This window comes from Amphiura filiformis, chromosome 16, assembly GCF_039555335.1.
Source record: "Amphiura filiformis chromosome 16, Afil_fr2py, whole genome shotgun sequence".
In the NCBI taxonomy this organism is placed as follows: domain Eukaryota; kingdom Metazoa; phylum Echinodermata; class Ophiuroidea; order Amphilepidida; family Amphiuridae; genus Amphiura; species Amphiura filiformis.
This window is the reverse complement of record NC_092643.1, coordinates 40,750,318-40,772,047: the sequence shown is the minus strand read 5'-3', so window position 1 is coordinate 40,772,047 and position 21,730 is coordinate 40,750,318. Positions and strand designations below refer to the sequence as shown.

The 21,730-nt window shown below is 38.0% G+C and overlaps 1 protein-coding gene across 1 annotated transcript in view; it reads left to right on the top strand.

The window, feature by feature from the left end:
- LOC140172642 (uncharacterized) overlaps positions 1–21,730 on the top strand; it is a 102,401-nt gene that overhangs the window by 51,048 nt on the left and 29,623 nt on the right. The window contains 6 exon segments of the mRNA XM_072195775.1: positions 2,150–2,310; positions 10,365–10,576; positions 12,410–12,558; positions 12,560–13,778; positions 15,055–15,125; positions 19,339–19,420. Coding sequence (XP_072051876.1) covers positions 2,150–2,310; positions 10,365–10,576; positions 12,410–12,558; positions 12,560–13,778; positions 15,055–15,125; positions 19,339–19,420 — 1,894 coding nt within the window.

Genomic DNA, 21,730 nt, shown 5'->3' with positions numbered 1-21,730 from the left:
GGTTGAGTGCTCGCTTTACACCAGTGAGGTCCCAGGTTTGAGCCCCGGCCATTTCCAGATGACAGGTTAGCCTTGTGGTTGAGTCCTCGCTTTGCACCAGTGAGGTCCCAGGTTTGAGCCCGGCCATTTCCAGATGACAGGATAGCCTGGTGGTTGAGTGCTCGCTTTGCACCAGTGAGGTCCCAGGTTTGAGCCCCGGCCGTTTCCAGATGACAGGTTAGCCTTGTGGTTGAGTCCTCGCTTTGCACCAGTGAGGTCCCAGGTTTGAGCTCCGGCCGTTTCAGATGACAGGTTAGCCTTGTGGTTGAGTCCTCGCTTTGCACCAGTGAGGTCCCAGGTTTGAGCTCCGGCCGTTTCAGATGACAGGTTAGCCTTGTGGTTGAGTCCTCGCTTTGCACCAGTGAGGTCCCAGGTTTGAGCTCCGGCCGTTTCCAGATGACAGGTTAGCCTTGTGGTTGAGTCCTCGCTTTGCACCAGTGAGGTCCCAGGTTTGAGCTCCGGCCGTTTCCAGATGACAGGTTAGCCTGGTGGTTGAGTCCTCGCTTTACACCAGTGAGGCCCCAGGTTTGAGCTCCGGCCGTTTCCAGATGACAGGTTAGCCTTGTGGTTGAGTGCTCGCTTTGCACCAGTGAGGTCCCAGGTTTGAGCTCCGGCCGTTTCCAGATGACAGGTTAGCCTGGTGGTTGAGTGCTCGCTTTACACCAGTGAGGTCCCAGGTTTGAGCTCCGGCCGTTTCCAGATGACAGGTTAGCCTTGTGGTTGAGTGCTCGCTTTACACCAGTGAGGTCCCAGGTTTGAGCCCGGCCATTTCAGATGACAGGTTAGCCTTGTGGTTGAGTGCTCGCTTTACACCAGTGAGGTCCCAGGTTTGAGCTCCGGCCGTTTCCAGATGACAGGTTAGCCTTGTGGTTGAGTACTCGCTTTACACCAGTGAGGTCCCAGGTTTGAGCTCTGGCCGTTTCCAGATGACAGGTTAGCCTTATGGTTGAATCCTCGCTTTACACCATTGAGGTCCCAGGTTTGAGCCCCGGCCATTTCCAGATGACAGGTTAGCCTTGTGGTTGAGTCCTCGCTTTACACCAGTGAGGTCTCAGGTTTGAGCCCCGCCATTTCCAGATGACAGGTTAGCCTGGTGGTTGAGTGCTCGCTTTACACCAGTGAGGTCTCAGGTTTGAGCCCCGGCCATTTCCAGATGACAGGTTAGCCTTGTGGTTGAGTGCTCGCTTTACACCAGTGAGGTCTCAGGTTTGAGCCCTGGCCATTTCCAGATGACAGGTTAGCCTTGTGGTTGAGTGCTCGCTTTACACCAGTGAGGTCTCAGGTTTGAGCCCCGGCCATTTCCAGATGACTTAATGTGCATTTGGTTTCCTGTCCTTGCGTGCTCTCACGGGTTATCTCCAGATTCTCCGGTTTGCATCAAAAAATGGGCTTTAATTCCCTCTGTACAATGTACATATCGATTTGCTTTATCTCCCATATTGAATAATGATAAATGGTCCGAGTACATTATCAGCGTCAATAAATTCAAGTACCTAACCCAATCACGTAAGTTTTATGGTTCTCCCTTGAGGCATTGAACATGATATGAACAGCAGTGTTGTAACAAGTCATGTTGTATTGTAACAAGCTGTGACTACTTGAGGAAAAATGAAGCAAAATGACTTGAGATATTCAGTGACTTGACTTGACTCCATTGAAGTTGGACTTGGACTTGAGCTAAAAATTGGGCCAAATGACTTGACTTGACCTGAATTTTTTGTGACTTGTTACAACACTAATAAACATTGAACAGCCAGGTGCTATATACCATGATTGGAACTGACTTTGAGATCTTTGTTGTGCTCTCACTGCTCTCCATCTTCACATGAATTCAAAGACAGTCACATGGATTTACAATTTCCTTGCTCCACCAGGCATTTGAACCAGGGACTACTCGCACATGAGGTATAAAACTTAAATATGATGTTCTATTTGTGTTAGCACAGGCAATAATAATAAGAATGCTATCAAATTTAAGAATAATGCAGAGCTAGGATTTTGGGTTAAAGTTATGTTTTTAGGAGTGGGAGATTAGGGTTAGGGTTAATGGTTGGGGGAAGTAACCACTAATCTTGACATTTTAACATTTACCCTCTCTTTTGTGTTGCAGACCGTGTTTGAAAGCGCAACGTAAATTTGCGCAATCACTGCCATCCAGTCCCAGTACTACACCTTTGAGTACACCTCTGCGTGCTGCATGTGGTAGCAGTGGAATACTACTTAACTACTGCCCTAAGACTGAAGACTTCCTAACATTCCTTTGCCTTAGAGGTAAGGTGTATACATGTATAACTCTGATTATGTGGGCCAGTATAGTTTGACGTTTTGTGTGCATTTTTCTGCTGCAGCAAATATGTGACGCAGTCAAGGTTGTGAGTGACCACAGATAAAAATGTCCGAAAAAGTCTGAAATTTGGAAAATCAAGATCAAAAAGTCTGAATTCAGATTTTAATCTGACCTCTCACACCTCTGCACAGTGTAAAACATCAAGAAGAAGAACACTGTCCCAAACAAAGGTCATTATTTTAGGGGGGAATTGCAGTGAAGACTGGGATATGTAGCATTTTGTCACAGCAGGAAAATGCACGCAAAACATTGCACGATATGCTGGCCCATACAAATGTACATATAGATGGGACAAGCTGCAATCAGTTTAATGTATGAAGGGTGTAATGAGTGAAAATGTGAGGAATTCAGATGCAAAAACTTGTATGCATTTATATTTTGTATTTTTTTTCAAGCAAGAAAAGATCTTTTTAATTACTTTGGGAATGTGGTCTTCAGCTGTCTGTAACACCAAACTACACTGAAGAGCAAAAGTTTGTTTATTCTGTTATAAAATTAGTATATTGCTGTAATGGTAATTATTGTCCAGTACAGTGTAATGGATTTGATACCATCATTTTCAAGCAAGATAAAGATCTTTTCCCCAGTTGATATACGTTGCATTTTGCATCCGAATTCCTCACGTAAATAGCTTAAGGGGGTACTACACCCATTGTATTTTTTATGCGTGTTTTTGCATTTTGTGAAGAAATGAGAAAACAAAATGGGACAAAGTGGTATGCAAAATGAAGGGGCAAATCTTCTCGTTCTATTGGTGGCATTGGTATCAATGTAGCTTACATACTTTTAAAGGTAGAAGCCAAAAAGAGGTCATTTTGCATACAACTTTGTCCATTTTTTTTTCTTATTTTTACAAAAATGCAAAAAAAAACCCCAAAAATGCAATAGGTGTAGTACCACCTTAAAATTGTCATAATCCTGTAGAGATTCACCAGGTTTGTAATTTTCAAACATAATAAGATTGTGTTTGTTCACATAACCAGTGGAAGTGAAAGAATGGTTAAATTCATCAACTGACATTTCATCCATCTTGATTAGTCGGTTTCTTGTGAACCGCTTCTATAGCTTGAACCAGTGCTGCCAGTACTATGTCAGTTGGTTTTAATTCTTACAATCCATTCAATAATTCTACTGGGTTTGTTAAAAAAAAATTCTATATCTAGATATGTGATGTGATCAAGCAAAATCAGTCGGAAGTCTGAAATAATTATTGATTTTCATATATAGCCAAACAAACGTAGTATTACCTTTTGTTTCCTTTTGTTTGGAAATTCTTTAACTGGTCATATCCTATAAGAAACTGAAAATTGAATATGTCCGACTTCAGACTGATTTTGCTTGATCACACCACATATGTTTGTCATTCATTCTATTCCAATACCAGTGTGGGTGTACTTCTGTGGCTTTTGGAGGAGGAATGGCTTTTAAAAGTTAGGTGATTTATATGCATTATTAAACTTGAAGGGCAAATGGTAAAACAATTCGCTGTTGTAGTGTGACATCAAAATCGATCGTTACCAGGTAATTGGTTCACGCTATCTGTGTTCTGAACCACGATCAAAATGATCACAACACTGAACCAGTTACTAGGATGTGATTGTATTCACTACGACAGCGAATGTTGGTAGGTTTACATGTAGTGTTAGTGATAGGCATTCCAGAGTTATTCCGCCCAAATTTAAACTGCCTTCAAAATGTGAAAGTATCTATTGCTTATGACTCTACATGCCAATACTGTTTTTAATCACATGTTCTTCTAATTTTGCCCTTTTATTTATGTGCATTGTAGAAAGACCCCTTACAGTTTCAAGCCCTGAAAGTTCAATCATATGTGAGGATACCTTCATGGACAATAAGCCGCCACAAAGTCATCCTCAAGCAAGTCCTTCCCACGAGCTTGAACAGCATACACATCAGTCTTCCTCACCCCACTGTTCAGACCTACATGTACAGACTGAAATGCTGCCAAATTCACTGCCACTCGCTGATGATGCCATTTTCAAAATTCCACCAAGACCAGGTAGCAAGGCAGTAGAATATACCACACATGGCACATCACCTAACGATCATTCATACCGTAAGCACATCAGTAATACTCAACTCGCCCATCAGTCTGCAACTACCCCACAATGGCTAGAGACTCAAAGTAGTAAAGGACTGCCAAATTTACCACCACCACAACAGCGCATAACTAGTGCTGCATTTACAGTACTGAAGCAAGGCAATAGCTCAATAGACTGTACGTGTGCAGCTTATGGGGTATCACCCTGTAGCCATCAAACAAGCCACATGCACCTAGGAGGCATACCAGAAGCTTTTAACCCCAGGGCTGATGCCAATGTGTCATCTCCTTATTCAAAGTACAAGCAGCAAAACAGACGAGACCCAATTACAATAGATAGCGGCAGTCGCAACAGCGATGCAGCTAGCGATGATATTACACTGCTTAGGGAATTGCCCAAGACTGAAGATTTTCTCCAGTTTTTATGCATTAATAGAGGTAAAATGACTGTGAATGAAATATAATGTTCAGTGGTGCAACCAGAGGGGTATCAAGTCAAGAAACTATAACCCTCCCTGCTTTGTCCCCTCTGAAATGTCAGGGTCCCCCACTCTCCTATGGAAAATCTAGTTACGCCACTGATACATGTAGGAATTTTAGCCATGTATGTATTATAATTATTATGTCAAAGTACTTTAAATCAGAATGTATGTGACCAACTGAAGTTCCCATTTCATGATCTTTAGCACTTTTAAAATGTACCCTCCAAAAAATAGGGATTAGGTGGTCTGCTCTTTCCCACAATTTGTAGGAGTGTAAATTAATGCTCTCCTGGCATAAACTTGTATCAATTACGGTAAATACATCTTGGTATACAGCTTGTTTAAGGGCGTACTACACCCATATACTGGTTTGATTGGTCTAAATAAATATTTTTTCATTTATAGCTAGGCGATATATGCACGGATCATGTGAAATAAAAAAAAATATGAAAAAAGAAGAAAAAAAGTGCTTTTAAACAATTGTAGTAAGTCATTTTAGCCCTATATATATTTTGTTTACTGTATCCTAGTTACTCAGATGCGTGTTTCATAACAAACCATGATAAATTCTATTCAGCATGTTCAAGTTGGGTACATGAATAGAATACATTAAATCCTTTGTTATACTCTCTATAGAAAATCTAGTGGTGCATGCAAAATATATAAACACTTACACAATGGATGTATAGTCATTAGTCAATAATATTATAATGTGTTGTTAGGAGAAGAAAAGGCTATTAGGTCACCGTATGTCAGGTTATAGGTCAATTGGTTCAGGTCAAATTTAAGCATCAATTTTGAATACACATGTGAGAGTTTGTGATATCATAATGAGGAATAATTTTGATATTCTGTCTTTAACTGGATATATATCGAGAAGTGCAAGGTGGATATACTAATATACCTTGGGATGTAAATGGTGAGTACAATTTAGAATGCCTAGTTGAGACGGATTTCACAAATAAATATAAAATAGTTACCAAAATCACAAACGTTAAGCTTACGGAAAACTACCCAATATGGTGGTATAGGTGACAAGAAATACAATTTTTTTCAACATTGCTGTAGTATGGTTGTGGTAACCTGTTACCTGTGGCTTAATTAAGTTTCAGTGAAATAATGTCGCAAGTTAAAAATACAAAATATAGCTCAACATTGAAAATAGAAGCATTTTAACCAGTTCCTTTTTTGATAGTTGTGGAGCACCAAGTTCATGAAGTCATAAAAGAAATCAGGAACCACTTATTCCCATTTTACATATCAACTTTATTTCCCTAACGTGTTAGCAACACATATCCAAAATTTTAACGAAATCCGTTGATAGTAAGCTTTCCAAAATGAAGTGAATTTAAATCATCAGTGATGTACCACCTTTTGGCTTCTACTTTTAAAAGCATGTAAGCTACGTTGATACCGATGCCACCAATAAAACGAGAAGATTTGCCCCTTCATTTTGCATACCACTTTGTCCAATTTTTTTTTTGTAATTTCTTCACAAAATGCAAAAAAATGCAAAAAAATCAATGGGTGTAGTACCCCTTAAGTCACTAAAAACTTAGTTAATATTTTAACATGTTCTTTGATTTGTGAGTTAAAATAAGGTTATGATATATACAGTGTGAGCATTTTTTGCATTTTCACCTGTTTCTAAATTAACTGCAAGATCTCTCTTAATGCAGTAATGAATGAACAGTTATGAAAAACAAGTATGTGATGTGACAAGCAATTTGTAATGGCACATATCTTATCTACAATGTACACACTAGGAAACGGTCTGGTATATAATGTACAGATGAGCAAAATATACAGGCATGAAAATTTACCTTTTTTAACAGGAAAATTTCTGGTTTTTTTTAATTTCTTTAATAGCCTTGTTTTTGAGCATACATATTTTACGCACATTTTCTTTTTTTTACAGAATTCCTGTTTGTTTTTCATTGAAATGTATTCGCATGCCTGACTATACCCATGCATGCATGTCTTATTCAGGCCTGCCACTCCTGTCAACAGCAGTATCAAACTGTGATTGCATTCACATTGACCATGTATTTTAAACACCTGTCACATATTGAGCCACTATGGCCAAAGTAGGACATTTTGAAGATCACGATATATCGCTCCCTCAACTCAAATACTAAACTTGCTAATGTTTAAATTCCCAAAGGCTTGCATTATAGTTCGGTAACACATTTAAGTAATTGGATATCATAATCTATTTTCATAATGTTGTTTTTTGCACCTTTCCCATCTAGCCTGTTTTGTAATACATTTCTCTATTTTTTAATTAAAAAAAAATTTTTTTTTGACTGGAGCAGATCAGATCATGCCAAATTTCATTACCTTTAGACGATGATTCAAAAATAGAACTAGAGAATATTTTGTAACAGAACTAAATATTGTCATCCAAAATTTATACAAGACATTGCAAGCATAGACTGAGCTCATACATGTGCATGCAGTACGTACATTTCAATATTTCTCAGCTAACACCCTGTTCCTCAGTTTAGTTTACATCAATCTAGTACTACGATACATGCTATGGTCACAATACATGAATGTATAGTATGTATACATGTATAAATTAAATTTGCAATGCAGGTTCGGGAGAAACAGGAAAAAAGTGCCGGTCAATTATTCTTGTAAGGCTCTTGTACTTGCCAAGTTCTGTGGGACTAAAATTAGGGTTTTAAATTCTAAAAATGTGCTCGGGAAATTTGATCGATGTCAAGGTGGAAGGAAGCTTCAGATATTTTATCTGCCTAGTGTTCAACATTAGTTTAAGGTGATCATGCCCAGTTTTTACCTTTTTTTGAGGCAAATTGTAAGATCTTATTACAGTATGTAGGGAAACAAACAATGAATTGAAAAGAATGATCAATCTTTTCAGTATATGGCGTATGGTTTGCATAAAAAGTTTGAATAATGCAGTAGATCTATAATTATGTTCTAGCTGTTCTAGCTTGTGCAAGTATTTTCCTATAAGTATTATATTTACATGAACCTATTACCTGGTCAAGATCTTTACAACGATCCCTCGCTCACCTCGGCTAGGTGATTGATTTTATGTTCCAGTGTCCCTGTTGGCGAGGGAAATGAGTCAATGAACTAGCAACATTAATGTCACGATGGAATTCAATCCATCGGTAATTGATGATCAACGATGTTAAAATAATGCGCTTCAAGTACGGGTGAGGAAAGCTGGTTTAGAGTGCCAAAAATCACACAAGACTATCGATTGCTTGGCAACATCTGCGTGTTGCAAGTTTATCTTTTGTGTTTATTTTATTTTTACATCGTGTAGCTATTCTTGACTTGGAACTGATCCACCCAGACAGTGCTGCCTAAAATGAAATCGATACTGGAGTAAAAATTAGACAGCAAACTCGTTTAGGAAGCATGTCTTCCTGAAAAATGTGGTGTAAATGTACTGAGGGGAAGTAGTTGGTATTATGAATGAGATTTTGCGCAGGACAGATAGCCGTGTTCTGCCATTCACTTACAACGTACCAGGAACAACCTAGCTGTATTTAGAACGTACCATACTTTCATTGCGATAATATTTTTGTAAGAGGTGGTTTATACACGTAGTACTAGTCCTCATTGATATTGTTATCAGAGCATAAAAATAAGCAGGCGATGAGTGTCCTTAGCCTGTAACTTGGCTGACATATAGCCTTTCTTCAATGCGAGTATTAACAAATCAGTTGCACAGGGATGACATAATTTAATTGATCAATTTATGCAACATTTGACTTCACTAATAAGTGATATCAGTTAGGCTCAATCAGGTTTCCTGCTATATAGATTAAAAAAGACCCTAAGACTTGTATGGGTCTGTGGAAACAAATTTTGACATCAAGTTTTGGTCTCAAATTCTGAGGTCCAAATGCACCCCAAACAATCTGTGTTATAGATTGCTAGAGATTATGGCAATTTTGTCTGTGTTATGACGGATGTTTTAAGGCTCAATTTAGCCTTCTGTCTATTTGGCCAAACACAAGTCACTTCCAAATATTTTTAAAGCTGACAATTAAATTGAAGTAGATATCTGAGATGAATTCAAAATTGTTTTTACAGTGAAAAATACAGCTCTTGGTAGTGAGGAGGTTATTTTGAAGGATATTTTTCAATGTTTTGATGCTGGTTTTACTAAATCATTTTGGCCATAATGTACGATCTTTTAAACCTGATTTTCTTTTAGCATTATTTTGATGGATATCTCCAGTCATGTTTTCGTAAATATGGCTATATTTTTAGAACATGAGGTGTTTCACCTTTCAGTCCCTAAGACACTGACAAAGCATTATGTAATACATGTGGTACAATAACAGTATATATGCCACGGTCATAGTAAGTGAATAAAAGCTACACTGTTACGATGTCCTTTAAAATCAGACGACACAGTATAAGGTACAAAATAAATGTAGTCTATAGGGGAAACGTGATGGAAATTGTCTGCATTGCCATAAGAGTTCCTATTCGAAAGGTGCATAATATTGTGTAACACTGATTCTTTATTGAAGTATTTTGTTTCTCAATTTAGTTTTTAGTTTACTTTTGGTTAATGGGTTATTTACAGTTGAAATCCACTAACCCCGTATGCAAGATATAACCTTAATCCCATTCAGGTAGCCCTATTTGAAATTCACACTCCCTGTGTGGAAGATTAAGGGCATGTCTTCCGTAACAGAGAGTGTATGTATTTCAACTGGAATAGCCTGATGTGATGGTTAATGGGCTATTACAGTTGGAAGTCCACTTACCCCGTATGCAAGGCATAACCTTTAATCCCATTCAGGTAACCCCATTTGAAATTCACACTCCCTGTGTGGAAGATTAAGGGCATGTCTTCAGTAGAGGGTATATGGATTTCAACTGGAATAGCCCGATGTGAGTAAATAATCTGGACAGTTTGCCTTCCTACCCTACTCGAAAATGGGGAAGGTTTTATCGTTAATACACCATAGGCACTTTTAAGTACTGAAGTGTTTCATTGTAGTTAGACTTTAAGATGAATTATTGTGTGGTGTGTGGTTACCAGAATATAAGATATTTATGAGTCGAAATAATCATCTTCCTTATTCTGCATCCATTATGGATGGAGGAAATTGATATAAGATTACACAATTCGACTAATCAGTGCCAGAAGTTTGTAAGTGCAATAGCTGCCCTGTGAACATTTGGCAATATTACACACAGTATATTGTACTCATCTACACATGGCAGCAACACATGGCAGCTATTGCACTTACCTACTTCTGGCACTGAGCAGTCAAATTACTCAAGTTCTAGATTCATGTATTTTTCCCATTCTGACATATATCAAAACACTATTTAAAATGAGTTTTGAAATTTGAGTCATAACATGGCAGGTTTTACCGGCAAGAAGGTGCATTGTTTTATCGCATTATCATTTCCACTTGTACGTTTACAGAATCACCATCCCTACCTCCACATTTGGACCTGTTTGGTATCTCGGAGCAGATCCAGGACAAAGCAGAGCCGCCGGACTTCCCCAGCGAATTCCCGGATGACATCCGGATACCGGGTGTTGAGCCTCTGCCGGCTGATAGACCGGGATCACCAGCTAGTTCTTTGACGACCACTGAAGAGGAGTCGGCTACTGAAAGTTGCATGTGTGAAAAGGTGAGTGCCTTGGAGTTATTGGTGCCATGTCATTCAAATTGGTGATCAACATGGGCAAATCAGATATTAAAGGTGGGTGACCTGAATGATGGCCTCATCCCCTCACTTTACCATCATCAAAATGCATATTTTGGTATTGGATGAAAGCTCAATGAAATTTTTGCCTTGTAGAGTGTTTGTTTTCAAGGTGTATGGACAAAAACATGGTTGTTTGTTGCATACCACCCTGAAGAATCCAAACTGCTGAAGCGCTTTCAAGTTCTGTATTAAAACATGGACTAACAATGGTTAGGTAAATGAACCACCACTTTTAAGATATAGGCCAAGTTAGATTGACACTGGATCCATAAAATGATTTGAATCATCCCAGTGCATAGTATTTTCATATTTAAGCGTCTAGTTGTCATTTTAAAGCTGGGTTTTCATTCTTTCAATTTTAAAAATCTGTTTTTTGGGTGGTTTTTTTTGGTAAATGGGTAGAAGAATAAGCTTTTAATATGATGTATCATATTTAGTAAATTTCCTGATCAAAACCTATTTGTATTGCTATAAAATGCATTTGTGGCTGTATCAAATACCTTTAGGAATTTAAGATGCACCACTGTGTCTCGTGCTACACGTAGTGCTACACATAGTTTGTTAATTGTACAGTACTAAACACACATATATCCCTTTATCAGTCTCAATCAGGCAACCTCATATGATTGCAGATTGATAACAACATGCCTCATACTGATCCTTGCAGTGATAACACATTTTGACAGCTCTGTAGCAGAGAGACCATCTTCATTAGCTGATGCGATGTGTACAGTGGCATAGCCATGACTTTCAGGGGGAGGGTAAAGGGGGTGGGGGGGCAACTTCTAAGGGAGAGGGGTAAATTGGCTGAAAATGGTCAAAATGGGCTAAAAGTACAAAAAAAAATGCCTAAAAATCTATATCAGGATGGCCAGCACCACACAGGGGGAAAGACTTCTCACAGGGGGAAGCTGTCCCTTGCCCTCCTCTTGGCTATACCACAGGCAATACCATATACAGCCAGTGGTGTAGCCAAGAGGGGGCAGATTCCCCTTGCCCTCCTCTTGGCTACACCACTGGCTGTGTATGGTACTGCCTGGGATATGTGTCATTCATGTATGATGCATGTACCCAGTTATCGATAACATGGCAGCTCAATGCCAGGAGCTACATCTTTATGCCAGCGAGTTGGCAATTATTGAGTCGGAAAAAGACAGATGTTGCACAAAAAGAGTGGTGTCTGCATTAATTTACAGGTTCTGAAGTTCAGTAAAATAAGACTCAAAATTTGCATCTATTTTGGTGCTGAGCTGAATAAATTTGTGTCTATTTTGGTGCTGAGCTGAGTATAGAATGGGCTCTGCTTTGATCAAGTTGCTGCAGCAAAGCTCAACTTGTAAGTAAATCAATGAAATACATTCATTTGTATTATGAAGAGAGAAGTTAATCCATAATAATCTCCTTTGACCAAGAATTATCTTCTCTATTAAAATAGTATTAACAATTTGATTTGAAAAAGTGGAGTAAAGAAAATGTGGCCAACCAAATTTTCTTTGCTTCCCTTCGTTTAAGAATTGTTGTTGAATCTCTTTAGCAAGTTTATTTGCCAGATGCAGTCATTGTTCATTGGTAAAGAATGAACCATTAAGTCGGCTTAATGTTTAATGATAATTATGTTTTTAACTATAAACCAGAGGCACAGCTGGTGTTTTTTTTACAGAAGGTACTGAAATAAAGATATATTTGTGCATGTAAAATATTTTATTTATTTGTTTACATACACTAATGTAGATATTCTTTCCATTTCTAATACAGGGTGCTATCAGGGCCCGCGCACCTTACAACGCTACATGTAGAGGGACCGCCAAACCTTGCTCGTCAGAGTTACACCACCGTAGAACTTTAGCTCCGCCGTGTCTGACTCCGCTCCACCTCCTATTGCTGCAATCCCCTCTCCCACGAACCACCCCCACTTATATGTATGGTGCCGACAAAGACGGACCCGGAATCCCCTAACAACAAGATGCCCAAACTGAAAATGCCCTCGCTGAAACGACCTAATACGTTACACACTCGAGGACCAAATAACAGGTTAACCAGGCCTGTGCTGGTTAAAGAGGACCAAAGGAGAACCCCTACCTCAACAACAGTAAGAAGAAATAATAGAGTGTTGACAAATGGCTTGAAGAAAGAGGAGAAGGATGTTAAAAAAGTGAGGAAAGAGGTGAAGAGACAGAGGGGACAAAGAAAAGTGGTGAATAATGTGCATCATAAGGCCAATAATGTTGTGGTGCGGAAGCTGAAGAGAAAACGAAAAGTTGTCGACTATGCTGAAGCCAGCAGTGGCGACAGTATGGATGAATTTGACGGCCGCTTGAAAACCAAGAAGAGAAAACCTGTAAAGAAGGAATGCCCGGATGAACCTTCTCCAACAACAGTTGGACTTGACGGCCGCTTGAAAACCAAGAAGAGAAAACCCGTAAAGGCGGAACGCTCGGATGAACCATCTCCAACAACAGTAAATTCTAATCTTAAGAACCATAAACATAAACAGGCCATCAATTTATTAGTGAAGAGTAAGCGTATTAGACATCACGGGTTCTCGCGGAAGTCGTCCATCCAGCTGCTGCACGACAGCAAGCTGTTGCTGAGAGGCAAAGTGCGAGAGAACTTGAAAATCACGGTGAATTCGTTTACGAACGACAGCACGGTGAAAAATAATGTCAAACGCAAAAATAATCACGTAATGGACGATTTAGATCATGTTGTTGATTCTTTGGAGCTTCCAGTGAAAAGAACTAGTAATCATAATGATTTGAATAATCATGAAATCAATCCATATGCCTTTGACGAATGCGACGAACCGGTCTCACCCGTTAGACGGCGTGGAAGACCACCCGGTTCCAAGAATAAACCCAAGCTTCCAAATGCAGCAAAAAGTCCCAAGTCTACCTCATCAGCGGCGTCTACTAGCAATAGCCATCATCCGAGTTACAACGGTAAGGTCAATGCAAATGGAAAGGATCATAATGCAGCGCCCTCTAGCAGTACTACTTTACAAGACGCTCCTGTGTTCCATCCGACGCAAGAGGAGTGGCGAGATCCTATGGAATATATAAAGTCTATAGCCGAGCAAGGAGAATTAAGTGGCATGTGCAAAATCATCCCGCCAAAGGGATGGAGGGTAAGCGATACATTTGTATTATTCCTCGTAATTATCCACATTAGGCTATTCCATTTAAAATCCCCACTACCCATGTGGAAAATTTGGGAAATATCTCCCACAGGGGGAGTATGTTTTCTAAATAGAATGAACATGTTAGGCAGCTCCATTTGAATTTCATACACCCTCTGAGAGAGATTCAACCTGAATCTTCCACTGATGGAGGGTGAGTTTCAAATGGAACTGCGAAATATGTTCATTCCATATGATATTCATACTCACGCTGTGGAAGATATTTTCAAAATCTTCCGCAGGGTAGTGTGGATTTTAAATGGAATAGCCCAATTTGTAGACCTTTTCAGCAGCTGATCAGAAATTGGTTCATAAAGATGTAAACTAAAACACCACAACCATTACAATTCTGGCGATAGTGTGTTTGATGAGCATGTGGCGTGGTATGATTGTTCACAGCGATCAAGCACCACGTTGCTCTGACTTGACATAGACTCACAGAGTATTGAAAGCGGTGTCCACTGCATGGTCGAATACAAGTTCAAATCACCCGAAATTGATTGGCTGGTTGAACTCATTTCGTTTGAGCGCACGATCTGTATTCCAAAAATTGAATACTGTATGCATTATCATGGATGTCCTAGGTTCAAATCTTCCAAAACATAATAACCTATAAAGATTACATATCCGGATAACGGAGAGATTCATTTAAAGATGTCCGGATAAGGGAAGTTGGACTGTACATCCAAATAACCAAGTATAAAATTTACTGCACAATTTCCCCCCACAGAATGATTGGTAACCATTAATGTTATTATATCATTGAATGAGCACAGCAGGATATATACATCAGGTGCAATAGATTAACCTGTATTTGAACCATTCATTACATTCTCTATGAACGTAAAACAAGCACGTCAGACTTTGGAATTATCAAGCCAAACGTTTTCAGTTTGACACTATAAAACAGTAAAAGTTACTTGTGTAAAACTTAATTGTTATATATGTGACACAATCTGATTCATGGGGGCCCAAGGAGGCATTTTTCTATCATTATACTGAAAACATCAAGGGTTCTTAATTTCTGAAGGTTTATGATGTATTTTTTTATTGTTTTTTTTTACTCCATATTTGCCTTTGTATCATTAATATCAGATTTACCACTTTTGGCCCCCATGGACCCAATTGTGTCACATACAGATGTTGATAAAGAGTGGCATCAGTTTCACAATTTGCCCCAAATATGATTGTGTAATATGATCTGTGCTATTTTCTCCCTGTATAGCCGGAGTGCAAAGTTGATGACGATATGAGATTTACACCACAAGTGCAGTATATCCACAGATTACTAAAAAGGTGAGTTGATTGATTGATTGATTGATTACTGTCAACTGCTGATCATCGGTATTGATCGATTTAATAAACGAGTCGATTTTAATGTCAGAATTTGTCAATTTCAATACATGGATTCTGGGTTTGCCCTACCACTAACAGGATATGTTAGCACATCTATGACAGTAACAAATGTGCAAACACCTGAATTTTGAAGATTCTTACGATCCTCCTGACGAGTAAATCACTGAATGGGCCTTTAACTCAAGAACTGCAAGACTTATAGAAATATGAAAATGATTTTTGACTCATATCCTATAAGATCAATGTATTTTTATTAAGAAATACATCATACTTTTGTAGTTAAATGGCTAAAACAGGAAAAAGATTGCTTGCTTTGAACAAGTGATGAAAACATGTTTGGTGAGGATTTAGTTACATACAGTAACATTAAAGTATATTTATTCAGACCATGTGGCTCTGCTAGTATCATTTCATTTCATTTTTTATTCACCAGCAAGCAATCGGACTCATTTATTATGGTGTATAATAATGTGTGCTTGATGTACATGTAATACTTAGTTATTTTAAATCACTTAGTGGGACTAATACCAAGAATGATGGAACATAAATTTACGCTGGGAAAAAATTAAAACTCCCAGGTCTGCTGTTTTCATTTAGGGTTGTGCTATTAAACCTGATGGAGACATGTTTTTAGCTTTTTTAGTTATTAAGTAGAATTTTATTAAAATTCTTTTAATGAATATCGATCTCTTAAATGAATTTTCTGTGGAATTCAAACAAAAGTAGCCGTTATTTATATAGCAAAGCCTCACTTGAACCCAATTCACTCAGTTATGGTGTCTGTTTAACCTGGCTATAGGGTTACGTTTAATAGTAGGCTTGTTTGCATCTTATACTGCCGTCTATTGAATAACAAGAATTTGCAAAATGTTCAGAGTACTTGTATTTACCAAGAAGTGTGTTACATATTGCTTTACAATGGTGCATATTTTATTTACACATTTACACACCAAAGGCAGGTGGATTATTTTCTGTGAACAGCCCACACACTGTAATTTCACTTACTGAAGTGAAATGTGCGATTCAACGATACTTGGGTCACAGAAATAACCAATGAAATCATGGTTTTTGTTTTTTTTGCTTTCAGTTAAAAACTGAAGAGAAATAATTAGGAATTCCACACACACCCCTACAAATTATGTGCAATTTATATTTTTGCAAAAGTCTGAAACTATTTTCAACATGGTATCATCTTTTATTTATTTTTTTCATTTTATGATTTATGTATTTCTTTAACTGGATGAAGACTAAAGTGGTGTTAATTTTGATTGTTTGCTCGAAACGAGATTCATCTTTTAAGACGATTGCTACTTTGGTTACTCAATGCTTTTTACAAATGCACTGCGCAATTGATCAAACTGGACTAAGGTTACACTAAATAGGGTGTCCACCTGTACTGTGCAGACTTAGAAACACAAAGGTGCAGTTTGAACAAAGTGGGCTATTCCAGATGAAATCCATATGCCCCCTGTAGAAGACATGATAAACTCTCAATCAGGGCTTGTAGATTTCAAATGGAGTTGCTCATTCTGGAACCCCATTTGAAAGTCACACCCCCTGTGTGGAAGATTAAGGTTGTGTCTTCCATAGGTGGTGTATTATAGATTTCAACTGTAATAGCCCAGTATTTCTTTGCCAAGTTCAACTGCCTTCACAGTTGGAATCCAAACACGCGGAAGACATGAAAATCTTTCATTCAGGGGTTATAGATTTCAAATGGAGTTGCTCATTCAGGAACCCCATTTGAAAGTCACACTCCCTGTGTGGAAGATTAAGGTTGTGTCTTCCATAGGTGGTGTATTATAGATTTCAACTGTAATAGCCCAGTATTTCTTTGCCAAGTTCAACTGCCTTCACAGTTGGAATCCAAACACGCGGAAGACATGAAAATCTTTCATTCAGGGGTTATAGATTTCAAATGGAGTTGCTCATTCTGGAACCCCATTTGAAAGTCACACCCCCTGTGTGGAAGATTAAGGTTGTGTCTTCCATAGGTGGTGTATTATAGATTTCAACTGTAATAGCCCAGTATTTCTTTGCCAAGTTCAACTGCCTTCACAGTTGGAATCCAAACACGCGGAAGACATGAAAATCTTTCATTCAGGGGTTATAGATTTCAAATGGAGTTGCTCATTCAGGTAACCCCATTTGAAAGTCACACTCCCTGTGTGGAAGATAAAAAGTAGTGTCTTCCATAGGTGGCATGTTATAGATTTCAACTAAATAGCCCAATTCTTCTCTAGCAAGTGTAACTGTCTTTATACCTAGAATCAAATTGAATTTCCAGCAATACTTTTGATCATACAATTTGTAATGTACACAGAAATTGATTTTTAAAGGAGGAAAGTACTGCCTCTCGCCTCACATCTGTTGATGAATCATTTGTTACTTTTTCAATTGCTCTAGTTTACCGGCCGGCTAATTATCCAATTATCTCTGTTTCATGATTGCATCAATTTTAGATGTGAAGGTCATAGTGATTAGAATAAAATAATACTTAGTGGGCTTGAAATATTTTAGTTTGTTTGATTGTGTCTTTTTTTAATCACATTAAATATATATAGCATGTGACAAAATACTAGAAATTGAAAATAACAATGATTATTTATAAGATACATTTATTAATTGGGATAAAAAAAATTCAAGATTTAATTGTCAAATTGGCTATTCCATGTGAAATCTATACACCTCCCCCCTGTGGAAGACAAGACCTAAACCTTACGCACTTGGAATGTAGATTTCAAAAGGGGTTACCTGAATGGGTGATTCCATTTGAAATATCCACCCCCTTTGTTGGAGATTAAGGTCATGTCTTCCATACAGTGTGTTAGGAATCTCAACTGGAATAGCCCCAATTATAACATATAAGCTGTGTCGGGAGAATTGGACGAGTTATCAAAATATCTTGAAAATGCACATGCACAGTGCTTGCAGCCGTCATAAATGTTTACATTTCCTAAATGATTAAAGCAATAACTGGCTGGCAAAATGCTTGGAATTTACCAGGTTCAAAGTGCTGGTTAGTGTAAAAATGAAAAGATGAGAAATCAAATTAATTTGTCAATTTTATTCTCTTGAAAAAAATAAACAAAAAAAGTTTATTTCCTGTTTTTCATTTATTTTGTAGTTTATTTTTAGATTCAGGATGTACTTATGCCTCAAATTATATTTATTGTCAAATTAGTACAGCGTAGGTTAGATTGAAAAATTAATAGTTGTAGGAAAATTATAGCTTGATTTTCATTTGATATTTCAGGATTCAATTATGTTTCACTGTTGTTCATCATCTACAATGATGCGTCCGCATCGTCTGCATGGTTTAATCAGAGCAAAGTAAACCACGCAGATGGCACGAGTTGTGAAACAGTGATGAACAACGATGAAACATGATTGAATCCCTTTCAACAACAAAAACAAGCTAAAGATCATATGATTCCCATGATTATTTCATGAGGAATGTCAGTTAATCACTCAGCCTTACAAAAAGATCAGTGATTTCTCTGTTGATATCAGCACTAAAACTACATAATAAACGGCAATGTTTAGCCCCTACCTCCAAAATACTAAATTCAACTTGTAAGCGTGTATATGCACACAGGTTCCAGGCATGACGCTTGTGTAAAAGTGTGGATTCATCACAGATTAACAACGGTTGGCTCCTGTACAAAGGTATAGGAAGAGTTGTTGAATTAGTGCTATCATATTGCAAAATGTATGAAAAAAATCTGTGAAAAAAATCGTCATCATTTTGTGCTTGAAATTTTTTTCTGGATTTCTCACATAATGCTCCTAAAAGCAAAATGGGTGCAGTTTTTAGGAAATTAACTTGTTTTTTAGCCTTATCTCTTGATTTTGTTGTTTGTTTGTCCATGTCAAATTCAGATCTGTTTTATTACTTTTTTTATTATAACATTTTTTTAATTGAAAATCCTTTTCTTCATGAAAATCTGTTAACAACAATTTTCTGTTTACTATTTGTAAATGAGCTGCAGGGCAAGCTCCAATGTGGAATATATAGTGTCAAAGCATATCTTCCAACATACCAGCCCTACATTTCTTACTATTGATCAATGCATTGTGAATAGTCTATACATAGATTGTGTAATCATTCATAAATCAATTTTGAAGCAATATTTTTGTTACTTGTTTTCAGATGGGGATCCAATGTGCAAGAATTAGCGTGTATTAAAAGACACGTAGCAGCCCAGAATAACGATGTAGCACAGTCGCCACAGGTAAGTTATTTGAATCGAGACTTGATATACTACACACACATGCATGCATGCACAAAACGTTCAATATCATTGTTATCTGACTGTCTGGGTTAGCAAAACAAGCGTCAGAGAACCTAAATGAGGTTTCATTTTCAAACTCTGGACACATTCATTTTGAGTTTTATTCTCCTCATGGTGGACACTGGCCCTACACCTCCAACAACGGTTGTTTATGTAATGCATTTTTATGATGTTTTTGAGCTAGTAACACTTTTGACGCCGCAGTGACCGTGTGCCCACTGTTACGGCCTATTGCCCACAGATTTCTAATTTTTTGTCTCCCTTTGTTGGTGTTTATAACACACCTACCCCACACACCCATGGTTGCAAATGCCGTCAAACGTGGACCTTGACTTTTACCTTTCCTCTCTTTTGCTAAATCCTATCTAACCGAGGATGCACACATCGGCAATTAATCGACATACCGTGGACCTCATTTACCCACGTCATGGGGGATTGGATACTTACAACCGTCCGTGGACCTGTCCATAACCCCCAACAGAGTACCCGTTTTAAACATGTTTTTATGCTATTTGAGATCTCCTGTTTAGGTCAGTTCAACCGAGGACATCCTCGGTTAGGTGTGCGTCCTCGTTTGTGTAGGGTGTGTTCTGGTACGGGTCCTCATTTGCCGGCATTTACCAACGCACACACACCGCTAACTGTAAGCACCTCCAAACTAGGACGTACAAAGTAAAAATGCACTGTACTATTCTAACGAGGCACGAGGACACATTTTTGCAGTGAATCGACATACCGTGGACATACACATGCATACTATGAGATGGTACTATCATAGAGGGGTACACCATGTATACTGCCAAGAGAGGACAATGCTCCAAATAGGATTTTTACATCGTTTCCATCATCTTGCACCTATCGACAGACCGTGGACAGACCACGTTCAGGTACGTGTCCACGGTTGGAGGTGTGTCACCACAAATATGGCCTTGTTTGGCGGCGAACACCTACTCCCACACCCCTACACACAAAGGGTTTGTTTCTGGAAAGATGTTTGTTTCAGGGTTTCAGTTTTTAGTCGCAGTAAGTTTATTGTTTAAATTAGTGTCTCAGAGAACTGATTTAAAACATTGAGAGCAAGCTTTTAGGTCTTGTATGTGTACTACTAGGGTGATTGATATTAAACTTGATGGCATGGTTCATTGATAGTTTTAAGCAACGGTTTCAGGACTCGGTTAGTTTGTAGGAAGAACATGATTTAGCTGCTGCCAGAAATATGTAGCAGGAAGCCGTTGATTGCTATCTAGTCTCGGCTGTATCATAGATCATTCTAAACCAACATACATAGTGAATGAAATATCACCGTACGCTTATGATAAAGAGCTTGCTGTTAGTTAGGTCTGTCGTCAACTGCAGAACAGTATGAACTCCCAAAAAGTTACTGCCTTTCGTACAGCATTTCTGATTGGTTATTTATTTGATATTTTCATCTATTTGACAAATTAAAGTGCAGCCTCTAAATATCAGCCCTGTTATCATTCTTACCATGTTGCTGATTGGCTCCAGAAATTGTAATAGTCTTATTGGAACCAATCATCAGGCAGTATTCATGGTATTATTATGTGGTCTTTCCATAATTGCTTGATTCTTTGTGTACCAACTCAATATGAAACTGACATCACCACAGTATCTTGCTATGGTTTTGAGACTTTTGAACTTAACTGAAATCTGCAGTATATATCTTCAGATTCCTCTTTCAGATTAAAATAACATCTTATCATATTGTTCAATTAAAATAATATACAAATGTTGAAGTTCAATGGTAAGACTATATTAAAGAGGTGAAAAATGGACTGAATGGCGCAATTCATATTTCATCAAATGAAAAATTCATTCCATTGAATGAATAAAAATATTCAATATTTGTTTCATGTAATTTTCTTCCACTTGCTTTCATAATTCACCTGGCTGACAAAATCAGTTAAAAGTATATAAAGTATCTAATATTGTTCATGAATGACTGCTATTATATATGCCCTATTTAGAGAGTAGTCTCTATCAATTATGTTAAATGTTAGAATGGCAAAACGGATGTAACATGATTATGGGTATACATATTATTTGTGAATGATTAATGACTATGAATACGTACAAGGTGGTTTTTTAAAGTGTCAGCAGCTTATGCTGCGTCAATTCTCTGTATACATTTAAAGTAACCGGCATACAGTGTAATTGTCAATGATTTTTAACCTGAAGTACTTCACTACATTGTACAAGGAAATAGTTGAGGATTGTTGATAAGATAAAAAG